The sequence below is a fragment of the Rhineura floridana genome, chromosome 19, assembly GCF_030035675.1.
Source record: "Rhineura floridana isolate rRhiFlo1 chromosome 19, rRhiFlo1.hap2, whole genome shotgun sequence".
In the NCBI taxonomy this organism is placed as follows: domain Eukaryota; kingdom Metazoa; phylum Chordata; class Lepidosauria; order Squamata; family Rhineuridae; genus Rhineura; species Rhineura floridana.
This window is the reverse complement of record NC_084498.1, coordinates 2,813,242-2,834,229: the sequence shown is the minus strand read 5'-3', so window position 1 is coordinate 2,834,229 and position 20,988 is coordinate 2,813,242. Positions and strand designations below refer to the sequence as shown.

Sequence of the window (20,988 nt, the reverse complement as noted above, 5' to 3'; positions counted from 1 at the left end):
CCCCTGGAGCTCCCAGGCAGAGTATACAAAGGTAAATCCCTTTTTGGGAAATATAAAATCCAGCTGTTACCCAGGTCTGTCTTCACCTTTAGGCGAAATACACAGGTTCTTTGGTAAAATGTCAACAAAGCTAGAGATAAACTCCAGCTGATCTGCTATGTTAAAAAGAAGAAGGAAAAGACACATGCAAGCCTTTACTGCCTTTTTTTTAAACCTTTTCATTCTGCGCACAGAGAGCAATCGTCAACCCAATTAATTTCAGCTTAAATTGGGGTTTTGTATCAGAAGTTTTACATAATTATATTGTATTTTAATTTTTAAAATTTTATTATTGTTTTCTACTCGGATGTATTCAAAAGAATACCAGTAAATCTTTTCACATCACCAAGGCCAATGGCTAGTGCAATACATTTTCTGACAACAATGTTGCTTTGCTGCACCTTCGTTGCTGCCCTTTGCCTGCTGTTTTTATCCTTACGGCTGCATTTTTAAATTGGCTTGTCACTTCACGATTTCTACTGCGTAAGCCTCCTTTGCTTTGGTTTACTGAAGGAAGGGGAGCTGTAACAGTCGAAATAAATGGCATAAGGAGCAGCAAAGGAAAACAGACAGGTGGCCGAGGAAGCAGAAGGCCTTCGGGCAGACGGAGTGGAAGATGCAGGTGAAGACAGAAGAGGACGCGAACGGGAAAAGCGATAAGGAGAGCCTCGGCCATGGCCAGCCCCATCTACAGCTCCAACACCTACAATGGATGTAAGGAGGCCAGGAAGTGGGACCTATCGCCCTCCTCAGGAGCACGGATCTTCCAGGGCAGCCATGGCTCTCTGTGGATCAGAGCGAAGCCCTCCGCAAGCCCCCAGAGTGCTCACCAGGGAATGCCACCAACAAGGGCTCCAGTTCGGATGTTTCCCAACATAACTTGGTCCTGATATTCGGCAGATCTATCGAGATTTTCCCATCATTCCGAAGGGTCATCCGAAGGAACGTTCTCAGGTTCAAAGCCACCGCCACCGCCACCTACACATGGAGAGGTGTGAAACACACAGGTCGGTCTATCAAGTTACACGTTGAGGACATTTTTAAAAGCCCAAGGGCAGGGATGAGGAACTTTCAGTCCGGGGTCCAGATGCAGCCCTCCAGGCTGCTCTATGTGGCCCTTGGGACTCTCCCCAGTTCACACACCTTCCCAAGCCCGCCCACCCACCCACCAACTGGCCCTGCTGTGCCTTCTCCTCAAATGTTTTTGCCTAGCTGGAAATGGGACCTTGAATTCTGAGAATGTCTCTTACTTCTCTGGGTAGAGGACACAGAGGGTCATGCGAGTATTTGCAGAAACTAGCCCTCCGTACAAAAGTAACATTTACGTTTGTTGCTCTGACCCTGCCCACCACTGACACATGGCCCCCAGAAGGTCGCCTAGAAGAGAATGTGGCCCTTGGTCCCCCATTGTTGCCCAAGGGTGAACTCGTTCTTTCCTTGCAATATTTCCAAGTGTGATTTTTTTTTGTACATTTAGAAAAGGAACTACAGCTCTCACAAAGATAAGGAGGCTCTGTGTTGTAGCTCTCCCGTTAAGCTTTCACGGTTAGCTGGAGCACCTGTGTAACCTTTTTTACACATCATTTCCAGACAAGGCACATTCAGAGATGACCCATGGAAAACAATGAACGTGCACTAGTCAGAACATGTGTTTTAAATTGTTTTAATATTGTTCTAAATTTTAAAATTGTGTTTTAAATTGTTTTTAAAATATGTGTTTTAAATTGTATATTTGTTTTAATGTTTTTTATTGCTGTAAACCACCCAGAGAGCTTCGGCTATGGGGCGGTATACAAGTGCAATAAATAAATAAATAAATAAACAAGTCCATTGGTGTTAATGGATCTCCTCTGACTTAGCTGCATGCAAATGTTTACATGTATGCTTTGTAATGTCATCTGTTGTAAAATAGACTTAGAATAATAGAACAGTAGAGTTTGAAGGGGCCTATAAGGCCATCAAGTCCAACCCCCTTGAAGATCTTCATCCAAGGCCTTCTCCAAATGCCTCGAGTTACGTAACATGCTCCCCAGAGAGGCTCACCGTGCCTCTCTTGATGCCTCTTTGGCACTGGGCAAAGGCCTCCTTGTTTTCCAGGCCTTTTACAGTGCAATCCTAACCATGTCCACTCAGAAGTAAGTCCTACTGAATTCAAGGGGTTTCCTCTCAGGTATTATTATTTGATAGATTTCTTAAGACACCTCCTACAAAACAGTTTCAAAATGGCTTAAAAGCAACAGAACAGCATGGAAAAATTAAAACGCAACAACCACAACCAACCGTACAACCATCAGATACTAAAACCACACTCTCACTTACAAAACTGGGGGAAAAGCCCCTTGAAGAAATGCTAATCCAACACCCACAGTTAGCCCAGCAAATGCCTGGATATTGAGGCAGTCTTATCTTGGCACCAAAGAGTTAGTAAGGTCAGTGCAAGGTGGGCCTCACTAGGGAAAGCATTCCATAAATGGGAGGGGCGCAACCACCCCCCTTGTCACCTCCCTCTGAAACTCTCCTGGAGGGGGCACTTGAAAGACTAGTATGATAAAGAGCTCAGGGTCCAGGGAGGTTCATGTCATACAAGGAGCTCCAGCAGGTGTTGGGGTCCTGAGCTGTGTTAGGCTTTGTAATGTAAAAGGGGTGGGGAACCTCCACATTTGGCCCCCCAGGCCTCCACACCTGGCCCATGAGGGTATTTTGGCTAAGCCATGGCCACCTGCCTTAGAGGTAGGGGTCGGGCTTGGCCAAAAGGGTGTTTGGCACTGCCTTTCAAGAAAGCCCCTTGCGCATGGCTTCCCAAGGGTCCGCCAACCAGCTGGCTGAAGTGCTGCACACAGGGCTGAACAAGCCCTTTGAATTATCTCCACCCATCTCTGTGGTCAATCATTATTGGTGTCATTATTGGCACATCCTGTCCCCCTGTCCAAGTTGGCCTGCAGAGGTTGGGGAGTTAAAGACCTGGCCCGTTGGGCCAAAAAGGTCCCCCACCCCTGTCATATAACCATAACCAAGTTGTATTTGCAAAGCTTGTTTTTAATATCCTGTTTACGTAGGCCACACTCAGTTGAAGTGCAGGCCAAGAACACTTCTGGTAACAGATCATAAAAGTTGTGTCAGGCTGCAATCCTACGCTGGTGTACCTGGGAGGAACCACCCTCAACTCAGAGGGAGTTGCTTTCGACCTGACACATACTGGACTGTGCCGTTAAACACGACCTGCAACCCTGTCATGCCATTCAGCTTGGGGACATTTCTGAGGAGCACGTTCCCATTGCTACATCCAAGAAAGTTGTGTCTTTAAGTGACAGGCACGTAAGAGTTAGGAAACGGCAACAAGACGCCTACCTTGCCGTGGACGACAGCATGCTCGCCATGAAGGATAACTTTCCCTGGAGCAGAAACTACACAGGTTTTGTTGAACATTGCTTCCTCAACTTCCCCTGCAGAGGCAAAGGAAGAACATTTGTATGCCTACTAGAAGTTTTTAAAAAAGGACACGGAAAACTAAAACCACTCAACAAACCTGCTCCTATGTTCAAAATGCACTTTCCCACTGTGAGCAAACCATTTGCTTCATTTCTATGTGATCTGTAGGGGTTAGCAGAAGGTCAGCTGGGATCTACTGGTATATCTTGGGGGCTCTAGTAAAAAAACAAAAACAAAATGGATCCGACAAGTCATGTACAAAGTCCTATGCAGCTTGGGACCAGGACCAGGATACCTGAAAGATCATCTCACCCCTTATATACCCAGTCGATCACTGCACTCTGCAGGTGAGGGCCTCCTGCAGGTACCATCTTATCAGGAGGTCCGTTCCACACAACGTAGGAAACAAACCTTTAGTACTGTGGCACCTGCCCTGTGGAATTCCCTCAAATATTAGACAGGCACCATCTCTGTTGTCTTTTCGGCACCTACTGATGACTTTCCTCTTTCAACAAGGCTTTTAAGTAGAGACTTTATCCCAGTCTGCGTCTGTGTTGGAATTGCTTTTTAAGATATTTTCAAAGTTGTTTTTTAAAGATGTTTTGTTTTAATATGTTCTGTATGTTTTGTTTTAATATGTTTCAAAGTCTTTTGTTTTAAGATGTTTTAAAGGGCTTTTAGTGACTTTGTTTGCCACCTTGGGCTCCTTCTAGGAGGAAGGGCAAGATATAAAATTAATTAATAAATAGTAAATAAATAAGTCTTAAGAAGTCTACCTACCCCAATTTATAAAGCTCTTCCTGGCATAGAATATAGATGAATCTAATGCAGAATTTTGAACTGACAGGGTAGCTAACAGTTTACTGTAAGATTATTCAGAACCCCTAACAGATTACTCATCCTCCCTTGAAAGTCTAAATGCTGGAAGAGATTTTTTGCATATGTTGTTTTGGTCGCTTGAAAGTATTACTTTACTACAATTGATGATTTCATTTGCTTGCTGACATTTTGTTGAGGTTCACTTCTAATGCTATATAATACTATACATGAAATCGATTCTTGAGTTTTGTTAAATTGTCTTTAGTTATATTTTAAAATGTTATAGGATGGTCCTGTGATCTATATTGCATATTTTGCCCTTTTACAGCATACCAATTAAAAATGAAATTAATAAAAGGAATCAAGTTTGGGGAAGAGGCTGTAGCTCAGTGCTAGAGCACCTGTTTTGCATGCAAAAAATCTCAAATTCAATTCCTGGTGACTCCAGGTAGGGCTGGGAGAGACCCCGGCCAGTGTTGACAATTTTGGGCTAGATGGCCAGTACTCTAACTCGGCCACGTGCAACTTCTCGTGTTCAGAGGAAGTCTATAGGCACCAGGAGTTCCAAAAGAGTCTTTTGGATTCTGGGGCATTGAGTTTTACAGATTTCACGTACTCTGCCCCCAAGCTAAGTTTACCAGAATGCCCCTTCCCCATTCCACCCCCACCCACTCTTGTGAAAACCAACAGAATGTACTCTCCATTTTTGCTCCCCCCCCAACAGCTCCACCAGCCTTGTCACCTCATGATTCACACCATCACTGCAACAGTCAGGCCCACGAGGCATTTGACCACAAGTTACCTTTGACCCTATTTCTTAACCCGCTCCTCCTGGTCTTCCTTGCTCCCTCTTGGCTGTGCAACCCTGTGCCCACTTAGTGAGAGGAGGTAAGTCCCACTGCACTTAGTGGGGCTTGCTTCAGTGCAGCAGTTTTCAGTGTGTGCTCAGGGAACCCAGATTTCCCAGGAGCTTCTCAATGAGAGGTTCAGTAATGGCAGGCAAACTTCCCCAATAGACCACTTGTCCTCCCTTACTGATCTTCCCCTGCAATGGACCACAGCAGGGCGCTGGGTGCCTTCTGGTGCACTCTCTCAGCCGCAAAGGATGCCAGCAGGGCTCAACGGGCCAGGTGCGACACACTCCAGAATGCATCCCAGAGTCTTCTCTATGCAATGCACAAGACTTCCATAGCAAGCACAACCAGGGGTCTCTTCTGTGGCCAGATCTACAGGAGAAAGTTCCACTAAAAAAGTTCAGAAGCCATGAGAACACAAAAAAACCTCTAAAACTGGATCAGGCCAGGGGTCCATCTAGTTGAGCATCCTGTTCTCATAGTGGCTAACCAGATGCCCCAAAAGGAAGCCTGCAAATAGGACCTGAAAAAAGTAGCTTTCTCCAGCTCATGATCCCCAATAACTGGCAATTCTGAGCCATCCTGCCACTGATACCAGAAGCAACATAGCGACGGCCACTTGTAGCCACTTCTTTGGATTACACATGCCCAGAATCTGGCTTCCCGCACAGGAAGAGATCAGCTGCTTATAGATGTCAACAGATCTGTCTGCAGGTCTTGGCCACAATGGCTATATGGAACATTCCTGTGAAGAGGCAGTCTACCTCTGAATACCAGATACTGGAGATAAACAGCAAGGAAGAGCACTGTTTGCAAACATCTGAACACCCAACAACTGGGAACAGGATTCAGGGATTCAGCAGGGATCTCTTTAGGGAAGGGGTGGGCAGACTTCAAGCTGCTGGGGTGTATTCTGATTTTTCCTACAAACTAACCCACCCACCCTGGTTTCACCAGCTGCAACCAAGTACAAGACAGTGACATAAAAAGAGGGCCAGGCATACGCTTGGAATTTAGGAGGAGGAGAGAGCATCTCAGCCCTGGAAGCTGTTTTCAACAGGGGAGCTCAACCCGGAGTCCTAACACATGAAAATCCATTCCTGACTTTATTGCAGCAGCCTAAATTTTGGGGAGAAAGAGGCAGAGTTGGAGCTGTTGTTAAAGAAATGGGGGTCAGGAGACCCGGGTCATCACTGGCTGCTGACAATCCCCCCAAGATCTCATGCACAAGAAGCCGACTCTGCCTTCTGCCCAGCGCAAGGGGCTTCCGAAGCCTAGGCAGCTCCTAGCGCTGCTCGGACTGACACTGAGCACACGCTGCCGCGACCATTAATTTAATTCATTGCTTAAAAACGTGTATCCCGCCTTTCCTCCCAGGAGGCGAACAAAAAAGTACATAAAAGGATCTTGAAAACAAAAGACTTCAAAATATATTAAAAGGAGCACGTCTTCAAAAGACAACTTCAAAAGCGCCTTAAAAAGCAACTCCAACAGAAACGATCCTGATCCGGGGGGGTCTTTCAGCAGCTCTGTCCCCTCCACCCCCCTTTTGCCCCGCGCAATGCATTCTGGGCGCCCGGCTCACCTGCGGTTCTCGCGGCTGCTGCTGCTCCAGGTGCTCCAGCTGGGGTTGTCTAAGCGCGAGCGTTCCAAAGGGGCGTGGCCAGCCCTTTCCCGTCCCTGCCCAATCACGCGGCAGGGTGGGCGTGTCCCGTCTCTGATCTGATCTCTCCCGGATCGGTCGCTCCCCGGCCAGGAGGCTCGGGTGACGTCACGGGACGCGTCCCCTTTCCTCAGAGGGCGGGGCTCCCTGGCCAATCGGGAGCGAGGCGACGGCGGCCCGGAAAGGACAAGCTTGGGCCGCGGGGCACCTTCGCTTTTTTTCCACAGCCGGCCATGGCCGCGGCGGGGCTTTGCTGCTGCTGCTCCCGGCGCTTTCTGGCGAGGGTGGCCGCCGCCCGCTGGGGCTTGACGAGGGCGATGAGCGAGCAGCAGAGCGCCCCGCCCAGGTGAGCCGCTCTAGGCTTGCAGGCAGCCCATCGACTCGGAGTGCCATTGGGACACTGAGGGAGGCAGTGCGAGGTAGTGGTTAGTGTCAGACTGGGGCCTAGGAGAGACATAAGAACATAGGACGAGGGTTCGAATCCCCGCTCGACCAGGGAGCGGGACCTTGGGGGCCAGTCACTGTCTCCCAGCCTAGCCTGACTCACAGGGTTGTTGTGAGGATGAAATTTATTTGGTTATTTTAATACATTTATATCCCTCCTTTCTTTCATTATAGAGCCCAAGGCGGCATACATGTGGCTGCCAGGCAGCCTCCCATCCAGGCACTGACCCGACCCAGACTTGCTCAGCTTCAGCAGGGTGGTGGCCTCAGGTGCCTTAAGACCATAGCTCAGGACGGTGGGGGGGAAAGGGGGCACCACGTTTCTAAGCCACCTTAAGCTCCTTGGAGGAAAGGTGGGATATAAATGCAACAATAAAATTAAAAAAATGCATAGTGGCTCATGCAAATTTGGGGTGTGAAATTTAAATATTCACTGTTTATGCAAATTCAGGCACATATTTTGAATATGTCATTGCAAGTGCAACATTTAACGTATGCTTAATCTGAGTTTCGAAATACTGATATGTGCAGTGTGTGCATGCAAAGTTGAAATATGGTTAATTTATGCAAATTGCCGCATAACACTTGAAGGCGGGGAGGGTGGAAGGAAGGAAGGGTCCACCTAACAGAATTAAGGCTGCAATCCTTTGTGGACTAAGCTCCATTGAATACAGTGGGGCTCACCTTGTGAGAAAACACTCAGGAAAATACACTAATATGGTTTTAAAAAATGGTTTTGTGGGGCACCCAAATTCAGAGCTTGGAAAAGTTAGTTTTTTTGAACTACAACTCCCATCAGCCCAATCCAGTGGCCATGTTGGCTGGGGCTGATGGGAGTTGTAGTTTTAAAAAAGTAACTTTTCCAAGCTCTGCCCCAATTAATATAAATATTAAAAGTTGCAAAATAATTGGTGTGTACTGCAGATTGAAGCGTATTTTTGTGGTTGTGTTGCATGTTAAGTTGTATCAGATTTGAAATTTGATTGCATTATTTGCTGCGTTTCAATTTTTGTTGACTAAATTGTTGTGTATGAATAGGCAATGGGAATAAACATAAATAGCTTGTTAACTCACTATCTCCCTGTCTGCTCTTCCTCTGCAGCCCAGATGCCAAGTCCAGGAAAACAAGCCAAATCCCCAAAATATACACGAAAACAGGAGACAAAGGTAGCATCCCGACATTCACTACAGCTAGCTAATCCCTTATGCGTAACTGCTCCCTGGAGTGGCCACGAGGACACCGTAATGTCACGAGGTGCACTTCTTATAGACAGAGAAATAGCTGCTGGGATTTTTGAGTGCCTCCACTTTAGATACTTATTTATACGCAGAAACAAATAGAAATATTTCCAACTGTAGCTGTGATGTGTTCTTAACAAAAGGAAATGAGTGCCTTGCCTTTCATTGGAGTCAGTTCCCACATTCAGTTGCCAGTCATTGGGAGCACGTGACCACCACTGTTGGGCTTTGGGCTGCTTCATATTTTTCTCATTGTTCCTCTTGCATGGTTTTTGAAAGGATTTTCCAGCACGTTCACTGGGGAAAGGAGAGCCAAAGATGACCAGATCTTTGATGCCTTGGGGACGCTCGATGAACTGAGCTCAGCCATAGGGTAATCAAAATATCACTTGTTATAATTCATCTCTCAATTTGCCAGAATGTTTCAGAGAAGCAAGAAACAGTTCTGCGAAGACAGGCGAGGAAAGCATTTATCTGGCTACTGTTTTTGCTGCTAGACAGTGTGCAACGATTCCCTTGCACAACCTTATTTTGTGCACTGCCCTGATACCTAATTAACGAAGGGCAGTTTTGAAATCTTTTAATAAATAAAATAAAACCTTTTGTGTACCGCCCTGGTATCTAATTAATGAAGAGCGGTTTTGAAATCTTTTAATAAAAAAAAGCCTTGCACAATGGGATGATCCGGGGTGGTGAGGGCAGTGACAGCAGCCCATCAGGACTGGAGCTGAGGCCCCACTGTTATTATAAGTGCCCACAGCATTGACTCACAATTTATGTCCTGTCTTTGGCAATGGAAAAGGAACAGGCTGTGCCTGGCCCGGCAGCTGTGCCCACGTGCACTGGGAAAGTCCAAGCGCGCAGCTTCTTGTTGCATATCATCATGCAACAATGGTGCAGTGTTTTGGCAGATGCTGGCAGAAGTTATCCCCACAACCACCCGTACATGACTTCAAATAGTCCCCGGGATGAGCCTTTGTCCTGAAAGTTGATTGAGAGGTAAAAGCAGTCTGGTGGATTTAGAAGGATTAATCCACCTTCATTAGAGCAGGGAGAGGGACTCTGTGGTAGCCCTCCCGATGTTGTTGGACTCCAGTTCCCATCATCCCTGACCATTGGCCCTGCTGGCTGCTGGGTGTTGGAGTCCATCAACAACTGAAGGGCCAGATGTTGTCCACTCCTGCATTAGACTCATTTTCAGGGGCGGGTGTCAGTGGCTGTTAGACAAGGATGGCTATATGGAATTACGTATAGAAAAGCATTTATGTTAGCGAAGGTTAATGTCTTACCTTCTGCACTTCTGGAAGGCAGATTTAAAAGGGCTCTCTTTTGCGAGTGTGTGTGCCCTTGCGATGTGGGGGAGGTGGAGACAGTAGGACACATGCTGTTGTGTTGCTCTTAATACTATGACCTTTGCTGTTATATATTATAGATTTATAGTTGAATTATAGTGTTTTGAAATTACTGGACTTAGTAGATTTAATGAGCTGGATTAATTGGCATGTTTATTTAGAAAAAAAATTGATTGATATATATCTCAAGGATTGGAAACTTCTCTTTGACTTTTTGTGAAATATTAAAATGATATGATGTTAATGAGATTTGAAACCAACTAAGATAACCGCTGGAGGAAGGTGATTTTATAATCTATTAAGAGATAGGTTTGTTATATATTATAGATTTATAGCTGAACTATGACAAATCGGAAGTCAATATTTTTATATATATGTATTTTTTTGTATTGTATTAGTTATTGATTTGTGTTGTTTTCTTTTTGTATTATTTTGGTTTTGAAAATTAGAATAAAAATTAATTGAAAAAAAAATACTATGACCTTTGATATATTTTTATCACTCCGATCCCACAAAAAATTCCTGGGGACTCAGATGCGTTTTACTTACATTATCTGCTGGCTGGCCAGAATCCACAGGTCACAACCAAGCTGGCTAGTTTCTGTGCAGCCGCTATTGCCTGTCGGAGAGGGATGAAAATGTGATTATTTTAATGTTTTATTATGATTTTTTTCATCCTGAAGTGTATGTTGTTGACGTGTGTGTGTTGTTGCGTGAAACAGCATACGTTACGTTGGAGTTAAGTTGCTCAAGAAACTTCTCAGATGCATTAGATCAGGTTAAGAGTCTTTTATTAAGACATTATGGCTTAAGGCTTTAAGATCCCCCCCTCTAGGAGAGAAGTTCTCAGTTCAAAGACATTACACAGAAGACTCAGCTCAACACAGATAGCTGCTAGAACTCTCCCAGTCTATCGCGATGGTTACCATAGCAACGGCCTTGGCTGTCCGTTCCCAGACTGGGCAAAGACATAACTTCTCTTAGCTACAGATTTCCACACTTTCAGACTTGATGGAAAAACACTCAGTGACAGTGTGGTTCAATGGTCAACATATGTATACCATTATCACTGCTGCAATTTTTTTTTATTTTGTTTCTGCTTTCTGTCTGCTGCATTTCTGATGTTTTATATTTTATATTTGCTGATCTTTGACCAAAATAAAATTCTTACTACCACTATATGGAACCTCCACATTTGAAGGCAGTCTTCCTGTGAATAATTTCACATACTTGGGAGCAATAATGAGAGGGGGGCTGTTGGCTTCATGTCCTGCTTCTAGGCTTCCTGGAGGCATTTGGGTGGCCGCTGGGGGATGAAATATGCTCAGCTAGATGGGTTGATCTAACACAGCCATGCTTATCTGATGTCCTTTATATTTGTATCAAGATTCAGGAACGGGTCATGTTTATCTACACTACAAATTTAAAACACGTTTCTTATCTATTTAACTGTGGGCACCAGATTTCTCATGCAGAAACATCATTACTCTCCCATCATAGAATGATAGAATAGTAGAGTTGCAAGGGGCCTATAAGACCATTGAGTCCAGCCCCCTGTTCAATGCTGGCATCCAAATTGAAGCATCCCTGACAGGTCCCTGTCCAGCTGCCTCTTGAATGCCTCCAGTGTTGGAGAGCCCACCACCTCCCTAGGTCATTAGTTCCATTGTTGTACCGCTCTAACAGTTAGGAAGTTCACCACAGTCCTTTGGGGGAAAATTGACAATTGCTGGTTTCAAACGTTTCAATTTGTAGTGCATCTTAACACCACTTAACCTGTGGGTGGTGTCATGGGCACCTCCATTCCACAATGAAATCTCTCCTTTTTTGCTCCAGGTTAAGTGCTGAATTTGGCAGCGAAGGAGGCCACTCATTTGTGCAAGAACTTTACAAGGTGAGAAGTAGCTGCCTCTCTGCTACTCAGTCATTGACAACATCCAAATATAAACATAACTTTGCTGGAGCAGATCAAAGGTCCATCTCGCCCTGCTCTCTGTTGCTAACAGTGGACAGCTAGAGAAACGTAAGAGAGAACTCCCATCTGTAAAACAGCAGATTGAATGAACTATTGCAGAGGGAAACCCCCTACCCCGGAATATGTTTTTGTGTGCTGGCTATTTTAAGGTTATTGGGTGTTTTAAAGTTTTCAGTTATGTCCTTTTTATATTGTCATTGTACATTCTGTAGCTTACAGAATCTGTTTGCTGTTCTGCAAGGGTATTTTCCTGAGAAGCGAGATGTAAATCTGTTAACCAAATTAGAATGCAACGGAGATAGATGGCTGGCATTGTTGTTTCTCTTTCGTGCTTATTTGGAGATATCCCATCTCTGTGCTTTAAGTTCCCATTTGGAAGTGTTCTGCCTAAGAGCTGTTGATCTAACTCCATTTGCATAATCCTTTAAATTAAGGCAGGGATGGGACCTCCTGCCAATGTTGCTGGATCCTTCTCCCGTTGTCCCTGACCACTGGCCATGCTGGCTGGGGTTGATGGAAGGTGGAATCCAGCAGTCTCTGGGGGAGGTTCTGCAGGTTCCTCGTCCCCGTAGACATCACACAGCCTGTTCTCATTTGGGCCAGAGAGTTCCACCCTCAGCCCCTTGCCTTCAGAGGTGGACGTGGACCGAAACAACTGCATCTTCAGCCATCTGTGCAAAAATAATGTCTTTGTCCAAACCATGTTTGTTTTTTGCTTCCTTTCTGCAGGTCCAATGTATGCTGCAAGATGCTGGCTCCAACGTGGCCACTCCCATCTCCTCAGCCAGGGAGTCTCATTTAAGTAATTATAAATAGTCTTTTTAAAAAAATAAAAACAAAACAGCCCCTGCTCTTTTCAAAATGGTTGCCCTGACACAGCTTTTGGGTGTGGGTTCTGCTGAATAGCTCGAGGAGGCAGCCCAAGTCTGAAACTTTCTTTTATCTGGTTTATTTAAACTGTTTATTTGTTGCATTGACAGCCCACCATTCTCCCTGCAAGGCAGGGCCCCAGGCAAAGTACGGAGCAGACCCAGAATTGCCTACTTTCACCCAGGTTGCTGCATCAGGGTCCTTCAGTCCATGCCCTGGAGCATAAATGCATGAGCCTCCATTGTAGTTTCTCAGTGGGTGAGGGGATGGAACACTCTGCACATGCTCAGAGGTGCTTGAAGCATCCAAGGTTCGCCTCTGGAACCTAAGCAGGTCTCAAGACCCAGACCTAGACCTTGCAAGGTTCCTACATCGTGTGCCTTCAGACATAACCTGGGACTAAGTAGCAGAACGGGAAACACAGGCATCCCTCTGGTGGGGGCCTGCTTGGTTGACTGGTCCACTCTCAGCCTGCCTCCTCCTTCTCTGCAGAACGAACATCCTTTAGCGAAAACCCCACTCTGGAGCTGGAGACATGGATCGACAGATACTCGGAACAGCTGCCGCCCCTCACAGCTTTCATTTTACCTGTAGGTATTTCACATGTTTTTGTGTGTGTTTGGTGTGAAGTGGCCACAAATGAAAGGCCTTCCCACCTAGGAACAGTCCTGCTGGATCAGTCCAAAGGCCCACCTGGTCCCAGATGTCTCTGGGAAGTTTGCAAGCAGGACCTGAGCGCAACAGCTCTCGCCCCACTTGTGATTCCCAGCAAGTGGTATTCCGAGGCAGGAAGCCCCCTTGAGTTCAGTGGGGCTTTCTTCCAAGTAACTGGGCAGAGCACTGCAGCTTACGTATGAGAATATAGGAACCGGCATATTGCAGGATTTTGTCTTCCACTCTTTTCCAGCATTGCTCCTTTCTGCTTCGTTTGGCCCTTCATTTTCCACCCTCACAAACAAAGGAGCAAACAAAAATGAAGAGCCCATGACTTGATGGGTCAAAGCAAAGCTGACTGTTATTCAGCAAGCTGAAGCAATTTATTTTTATCGGGTGAAGATGAAATGCTTATGTTTGGTAGGTGGAGTGTAGATGTTCATATTTGGGAAATGATCAGTTTAGTTATTTATTTACACAGAAAAGCCTCCTTTATCTCAATATATTTAATAGAAGGCATTGATTCAGTGTAGAGATTGACTGTGAGGCTAACATGGCCTTGTAAATAAGCCCCAAAAGTGAGTAGCCTGTGGGGTGTTGGCAGAGGAGGGACTGAGAGCTGCATTTCTATGCTGGGTACGGAGGGAAGGGTTGGAGAGCCATGTCACTCCTCTGCCAGCCCCATCACCCTCACTGTATTCAAAGATACGCTGCTGCTGATCCCAGAGAGAGCATCTAGCTATTGATAGCCTTAGCCGTGGCCCCCTAAAGCGCAAACTGGCTGGAAGGCCTTGGGCAAATCTCTTCAGTCAGGCTGGTTCACAGCTTTCCTTGGGGCACATGTTGTCACAAAGGCTTACGCCTCTCCTGTGGGAAGATGGCCGAAATGGTTGCATTAGCTGCAAACACACCCGTCCCTGCCTCACCTGCTTTACAGGCCAAAGGGCCCACGTTCAGCCCCCGGCACGTCCAGTTTAAAAACAATCGAGACCCAAATGACAGAAAAGCCCCTTCTCTGCTCTGGTCAGTCAGAACAGGGCAAGGTGGGTGCCTGGTTTGGCGCCTGGCCAGCTTTGGATGTTTTGTGTTTCATGTCATTTCAGTCTGGTGGCAAAAGCAGCAGTGCGCTCCATCTCTCCAGAGCTGTCTGCCGCCGAGCGGAGAGGCGGTAAGTGCCTGGGTATAATAACAGAGCTGCTAAGCCCTCAGGGAGCTCTCTTGATTGCCAAACTCTCATGGATCAATTGTCATTGCGATACCAATACCAGCTTTTGCAAGACTTGCATGAGGACTGTTTGAAAACTACCACAGGTGCTCCCCAGTTAAGCTGGCTCCTCAGAGAGTGCAGGAGGACCCACATCAGAATTAGTACCTCAAGATGTGTGCCTTGTGGAGCAAGAACTCTGCCCAAAGAGATCCTGAATTCTTCAGGAGCCATAACAGTCAGCGTAAATTGGACAAATTAAGTACACTTATTTTTTTACAAAACACAACAGATTCAGAGAACAGAACATGGCACTTTCATAAATAATGTTTTTGGTGATTTACGATCTGGCAGGACAAAGCAAACTTCACTGGGGCCGAGGTGGCACAAAAGCCAAGAGTTTGGTTGAAATGAAACCAGCTTCAGTAACAGCAAGGCTGCTTTGTGCTTCCTCCTAGTGTGGTTCCTTTGGTGAAAACAGGAGAAGCAGATGCAAATGTGGCCAAGTATTTGAACAGGTAACTTGGAATTGTGCACTTTAATCAGGCTGGGCCTGGATCATATGGGGGAGACAAAAATATTCCTTCTGGATCGCTTGCCGCACAGAGGTAAAGGCACCTTCTCTGGCCTCCAAATGAGGGCTTCCCTGTGCCTGGTGCTCATCATCCCTGACCATTGGCCACGCTGGTTAGGGCTGGTGAGAGCTGGAGTCTCAGCATCTGGCAGGCAGCAGGTTCAGGAAGGCTGCTGTAGCCTAGTTTTGTCTTGCTGGATTTCTCCTGTTGAGGCAACGTGCCGAGAGTCCTTTTTGCATCTATGGTTTTGCACTTAGATATCTTTAGCTTTGCAGATCTCTTTTTTCCTCCCTGAATAAGCAGCATCCTGTGACTCCCAGCCCCCGTTGACCTCTGTGTTGTTGCCTATGCCTCAGGGACTACACAGACTCTTCTCTCTTGCAATGCGCATGCTTTTCTGTTCTTTCCTGTCAGGAAGGAAAAGCGGGCGGGAGATGAATTTAGGAGTAGCTAACATGGTACCCTCCCGATGTTGTTGGACTCTGTCTCCCATCCTTCTCAGCCAGCACGGGCAATGGTCAGGGATAAGGGGAATCATCTGGTGGGCACCAAGTTGGCGAGTCCTGGATTAAAGCTGTACTTAAATTGGGAAGTGGAAGGGTTGAAGCTCAGATCTGGGGCGGTGGAAGAAGAAATCTTGAGCATGCGGGACCTTGACAGAGAATGTTTGTCCACTGAACTTGCTAGTGCTCCTTCCCCCCCCAAAATGTGGAAGCCATTTGGGGAAGGGCTGCAGCTCAACTTGCGCGTTACACACAGGAGGACCAGGCTCAACCCCCAGCACCTCCAGTTCACTGAGGCTGTTAGCAGGTTGTGGAAGCAGGACCAACTGCTGCCGGTTGGAAGGGACCAGCAGTCTGGTCTCTCTTAAGGCAGGTCGTGAAAGGCTCCAGCAGCAAAGGTGGCTTTATGTGATAAGCCACTGGCCTGAGGTCAGGTGGCTCCAGCTGGTTGTTGAGCCTGTGACCATAGACTGCACTTGCACAGGTCCAGCTGCAAAAAGATTCTCACATCCAACCCATTCTCCCCCTGCTGAAGAGCTACTTTTGACAACACGCTTGGTGTGTGGATGTGGCAGCCACAGCATCCTGGCTAAACACGGCCTTGGGCCCTGTCCCATTGCTGTAAACGCTGGTCCTCACCCACAGCCTGCTTCTGCCTCTGAATTTAGAAGCCTCACTGCACCACTCACGGGAAGGGGGGTGCGTGGACTTTAGTAGCTGGCAATAGTGTAAGTCAGCCTTCCCCAACTGGGTGCCCTCCAGATGCCATGCACAACACCTGGAGGGCACCCAAAACAGCAAAGGGTGGGTAAATGAACGAACCCCACACACTCTTATTTCCCTACATTTTTGATTGGCTGCAAGCATTGCAACATTTTCCTAGTCCCAGCCCCAGACACCACTGCTCCCCTCCTTCTATAGCCTCTCCTTTGCGGAGATGTCCCACTGCCTTCTTTTCCTCCCTCTTTTCAGACTAAGCGACTACCTGTTTGTTTTGGCACGCTATGCTGCAATGAAGGAAGGGAAGAAAGAGCAAATCTACACAAGAACGGAGGTGTGAGGAAACGCCCTGCGATGCAAGATGTGAGGTGAGGCCCGTCAGCCACAGGATGGGGAAAAAATTGATTGAAAATAAATCATCTGAGCGGTTGGAATCCCCTCCTGAAACTTATTCAAAGCTTGCAGCCCCAGGCCCTCAGTCACTTTCCATTTGAATCCAGCTTGGTTAAGAGAATGCAGAGCGTTACATTTTAGCGTCTCAAGATAAACGAGAAGCATTGTGGAACAAAGCCCATTCCTCTGAAAAAAAAGAGAAGCACGCACTGTTTCTGTAGTGTTAGCGGGATGCCATCTGCTTGCCTTCTGTTGCCCCAGGCAGTTGGCATGGTGGCTCAGATCAACTTGCACATAAGGGCCTCTGAAGACTTCCATGTCCTGCTCAGCCTGTTTTTCTTTCTGAGGTTATCTTTGAATCCATCAAAACTTCAAGAGAGGACACAGCCAGCTCCTGCATCTCAAGCACAGTAAAATTCTGGCTTTGTAAATCTAGGTGCAAAGAGATCTGAAAATTCTGCTGCCATTAAGAGACAGGAGGCATCAGGAAGCATACTGAATTAGGCACCGACGTATAAATCAGCTGCCAGAGGACCTCTGCCGTCTCTTCTTCTTTCAGCAAGACTTCAAATTTTCACTTCCCTTTCAGTGACTGCATGCCTCTTCCGCTGTTAAAATGTCCAGGGAGACCCGCTCTCTGGCTGGGAAGTCTCTGTTGCCAGCTGCTGTGAACTTCTTTAAAATAGATGCCAATTTTTTTAAAAAATGAAGGAGGAAAAAACACTATATATTGAACCAATCTGTCAAGTTTATTCCTTGTATTCCTGAATTTTCGGCATGGAGAATGTGCCGTTAAATGCTAAATACAGGCAGGCGAAAATCAAATAATGTATTAATCTTCTATGGCAATTTCCCTCTCCCTATCTTGTGAGAGACACATACAAGGCATTTGGGGATGGCAACTGCTTATGTCGCTCCTTATTTAGGGAAAGCCACACAGAGCTCAGCTACGTAAGAGAGCATGGCCTTTGAGTGCCAGAACAGCCCAGCAGCTTCTATCTATTTTAGTACACAACCACAATTTGCACATCTGCTCTGAAAATGTGTCCGCAAGGGAGGCAGTTCATCAGATGGCCAGAGACCACTGGGAAGGGGGCTGTTTACTCTCATTTCCCCACCCCACCCCCAAACTTCTACCCTGCTGAAGTTCTACTGGGGAGATTGCCCCATGCCCCCAGATCATCTCACTAGCTGGTGCCCTCCAGCAGCTTTCAACTATGACTTCCTTTGGCCCCAGCCAGTGCAGTACTGGGCTGTTAGGGAGTTGTGGTGCGAACATCTGGAAGGCAGCAAAGGGTGCTCTAGCCTAGCCTAGCTAGCTACTTCATGCAATAGTCAAATTCCTAACAAGAACTGTTCAATATCTAGACTTTAAAACAGGGAGACACGTTTAAAGTAAAATCAACGAAAGGGTGGGGAGCGGAGTTTGGTTTTCAGTTAACAGTTTGATGCTTGAGTGTGCCTTTACACCTAGCCCTTAACTGTTTTTTAAAAACTGTTTTACATGTCAAAGTTACAGCTTAGCAGCGGTAAAAGGTAAAGGTGTCCCCGCACTTATAGTGTGAGTCGTTTCCGACTCTTAGGGTGACGTCTTGCGACGTTTACTAGGCAGACCGTATATATGGGGTGGGATTGCCAGTTCCGTCCCTGGCCTTTCTTTACCCCCCAGCATAGGCCGGGTACTCATTTTACTGACCACAGATGGATGGAAGGCTGAATGGACCTCGACCCCTTTTACCGGAGATTCGACTTCCTCCTTTCGTTGGAATCGAACTCCGGCAGTGAGCAGAGCTTTGGCTGCGTTACCGCCACTTACCACTCTGCGCCACTCATCAATTTTGGGAAGCATTTAACGGCTTCTGCAAAAACAAAACCCGCAAATCCAATATTCTTGGAATATTTTGCATCTTGCTTAGTTTATGGCGAATCCCTTCCTTCACTCTTGTGCTTGCAAAATTTGCACATACAGGAAATATTTTCAGGTGTGAGATCTGTGATGCAAACTCCTCGATATGCAGAGTCACATGAGAACTCTGCAGCCGCCTGGGGGTAAGATCTGTGAACTTAAGCCTTCCAGCATGGTCCATTATCTAGATTTCTAGGATATCTTGAAAACTGTACCCTTGAAAATAAACCAAATTTTTTCTTGTGTGGCTGAACACAGTCAACTTTTATGGAGGAAAGATACCAGCACAAGGTGACGTTTCTGTCATGTTCTTCATTCCAAAAGCCCCACCCACTTGTGGCAAAACTGAGACCACGACCAGAGGCATGCAACCCATGAAAGATCCCGTCCTTTCCAAATGGTGCAACTGAATTCAACCAAAGGGAGGGTGACCGAACAACCGCCAGACAAGAACACTGGGGATGTTTTCCCTCTTTCCATGGGGCAAACCAGGGATGTGAAAAGTGGGGAGCTAGGGGAGAACAGGTGTGCATACAAACACAAGTACAGAACAGACACAAAGGCTGAATGAATTGCTAGCAACCTCAGCGCAGAGTTTAATGGAGTCAGTGTTTCGAGATGATGGGGCTTTCCTGAATAAAAATTAAAATGTATTCTGCATAGAGAAGTCCCTGAGAGGGCGGAGCACAGAGCTGATCTATACCACACAGGAGCCTCTGCAGATCAGATCAGCTACTAAACGTCTCAACAGGCCAGATGCAGAGAATGATGAGGGGCCACCACCAACAATGGCCCTATCCAGAGAGTCCCTGCTGAAGGGCTCTTTGGCCCTATCCTTTCCTGCAGTGCCGGCAGCAACAGCAGGTCTAGCAGAGGCCTCTCCTCCTCCGGCCTCTCAGCCGTTCACTTGACCCCCCACTTGCCTTCATAGGAATGAACAAGGAAAAGAGTTGCCCCAAAGTGTCTCTTGTTCATGGCTGAAAGGAAGGGGGACGGACGGACTGAAAAAGTCCTTTATGTGCCAGCCTCTGCTTGTATGAGAACCAAGGTATTTCTAGGGCAGCCTCCTCTCTCCTGGGGCTGATATCCTCCAGACTCCCACCAGCCCTAGCCAGTGTGGCCAATGGTCAGGTATGATGGAGGGCACCAGACTGGCACAGGCTGCTCCCCAACGGCTGGTGGACTGCAGGCCCACAACTAGGAAGGGTTTGCCGTGGGTGGGTGGAAGGATCTCATCTCACAAACCTGTTATATGCCCCTCGTGTAAGGGGGAAACACTTGTGCCAAGGTCGACTGAACATTATAGGCCTGTAGACGCATGTACACAAGTGCGTGCGCACGCACAGACGTTAAGGCCAGAAGCCGACTCAAAATAGTCTGGCAAGCAAACGTGGCTGTGGGCAAGTTTTGGTTGACAAAAGAAGAGAGACTCGGGAAGGGGGGAGAGGAATGCTGAAAATATGAACATAAAACTTGAAATCTCTCTGGACAAGTGGAGATAAGGCTTGTGGAAAGCCAGCTGTCTTCAACCAGCATGCAAGACTGCCTCAATGCCTTTCCATAGCATTCTGAGCAGGCACGGTGTTTCTGGCTGTTTAGCTAGGGGGACATGAAGGGTTCACTCGGTCTGAGCAGCCACAAACATTTCTTTCAGGTACAGAAGAGGCCAGGAGAAGCCAGCCCCCTCCCTCCTCCCACCTCTGTTCTACAGCGTTTTGGAAGAGTTGGCTCCAGTCCTGCTAGCCACAAGGTCTGACCGTTTGTCCAAAACAAATACAAGGGCCTTGCTTGGGAGGCTGGAGGAAGATGCCAATGCAAACCCGCTGCTAAAGAAACAGGACCAAGAAGACTAAAAAAAAATACTAACAGGACACCTTCCACCCTCTGGGTCCATCAGCAGTTCATGTGACTCCCCCCCCCCAAACCCTCTGTTAGCCAAGCCCCCGCCAATGGTGACTGCACAAGGTCGGCTCTCAATGCTGCATTTAATAGCAGGCCAGCTGCTCAACAACGAACGTTCCCCCTGCAAAGCAGTCCAGTCCAGGGCCATCAGAGCTGCTCAGGGTCCCACACCAGAGTTCCAGCCCATGCAGTGGAAGTGACAGCAGAATGAGGCCCTCCTGGCTTTGGCCAGCAGCTCAGAGAGCCGCCCCGAAGCTAAGAGAGCTCAAAGCCAGTGTTCATGCTGATGGCGTAGCGCAGCTTCTCCCGCAGGACGCTCTTCTTGCTGTAGTTGGGCAGCTTCAGGAGGTTGAAGCAGGTGGAGGAGGTAGGCAGCCGCCCTCCAGGCTCCTTCTTGCGGATGGTGAAGAAGCCCCTCAGGACGCTGCCCAGGGTGTCCCCCGTGTC

General features: G+C 47.2%; 3 protein-coding genes across 7 annotated transcripts in view; 1 reads left to right on the top strand and 2 right to left on the bottom strand.

The window, feature by feature from the left end:
• The window catches only part of MVK (mevalonate kinase), a 20,405-nt gene extending 13,370 nt beyond the window's left edge, over positions 1-7,035 (bottom strand). Inside the window, exons 1-4 of one of the 2 annotated variants that reach the window (XM_061602287.1) lie at positions 6,727-7,034; positions 3,566-3,683; positions 3,388-3,482; positions 870-1,017 (exon numbers count right to left, since the gene is read on the bottom strand). In XM_061602287.1, coding sequence (XP_061458271.1) covers positions 870-1,017; positions 3,388-3,465 — 226 coding nt within the window. In that variant the 5' untranslated portion in view covers positions 3,466-3,482; positions 3,566-3,683; positions 6,727-7,034. Of the gene's footprint in view, positions 1-869; positions 1,018-3,387; positions 3,483-3,565; positions 3,684-6,726 lie in introns of both variants that reach the window. The other variant, XM_061602288.1, reaches the window with a different exon arrangement.
• On the top strand, positions 6,915-18,922 carry MMAB (metabolism of cobalamin associated B). Its single transcript, XM_061602291.1, has 10 exons — positions 6,915-7,150; positions 8,351-8,415; positions 8,767-8,860; positions 11,676-11,733; positions 12,544-12,616; positions 13,177-13,274; positions 14,442-14,506; positions 15,001-15,060; positions 16,593-16,708; positions 17,170-18,922. Exons 1-9 carry the CDS (start codon positions 7,038-7,040, stop codon positions 16,678-16,680), a joined length of 714 nt encoding a protein of 237 aa, XP_061458275.1. The 5' UTR covers positions 6,915-7,037; the 3' UTR covers positions 16,681-16,708; positions 17,170-18,922.
• The window catches only part of UBE3B (ubiquitin protein ligase E3B), a 37,353-nt gene continuing 34,171 nt past the window's right edge, over positions 17,807-20,988 (bottom strand). For 3 of the 4 annotated variants that reach the window (XM_061602278.1, XM_061602279.1, XM_061602280.1), the window contains one exon: positions 17,808-20,988. In XM_061602278.1, coding sequence (XP_061458262.1) covers positions 20,797-20,988 — 192 coding nt within the window. In that variant the 3' untranslated portion in view covers positions 17,808-20,796. The other variant, XM_061602282.1, reaches the window with a different exon arrangement.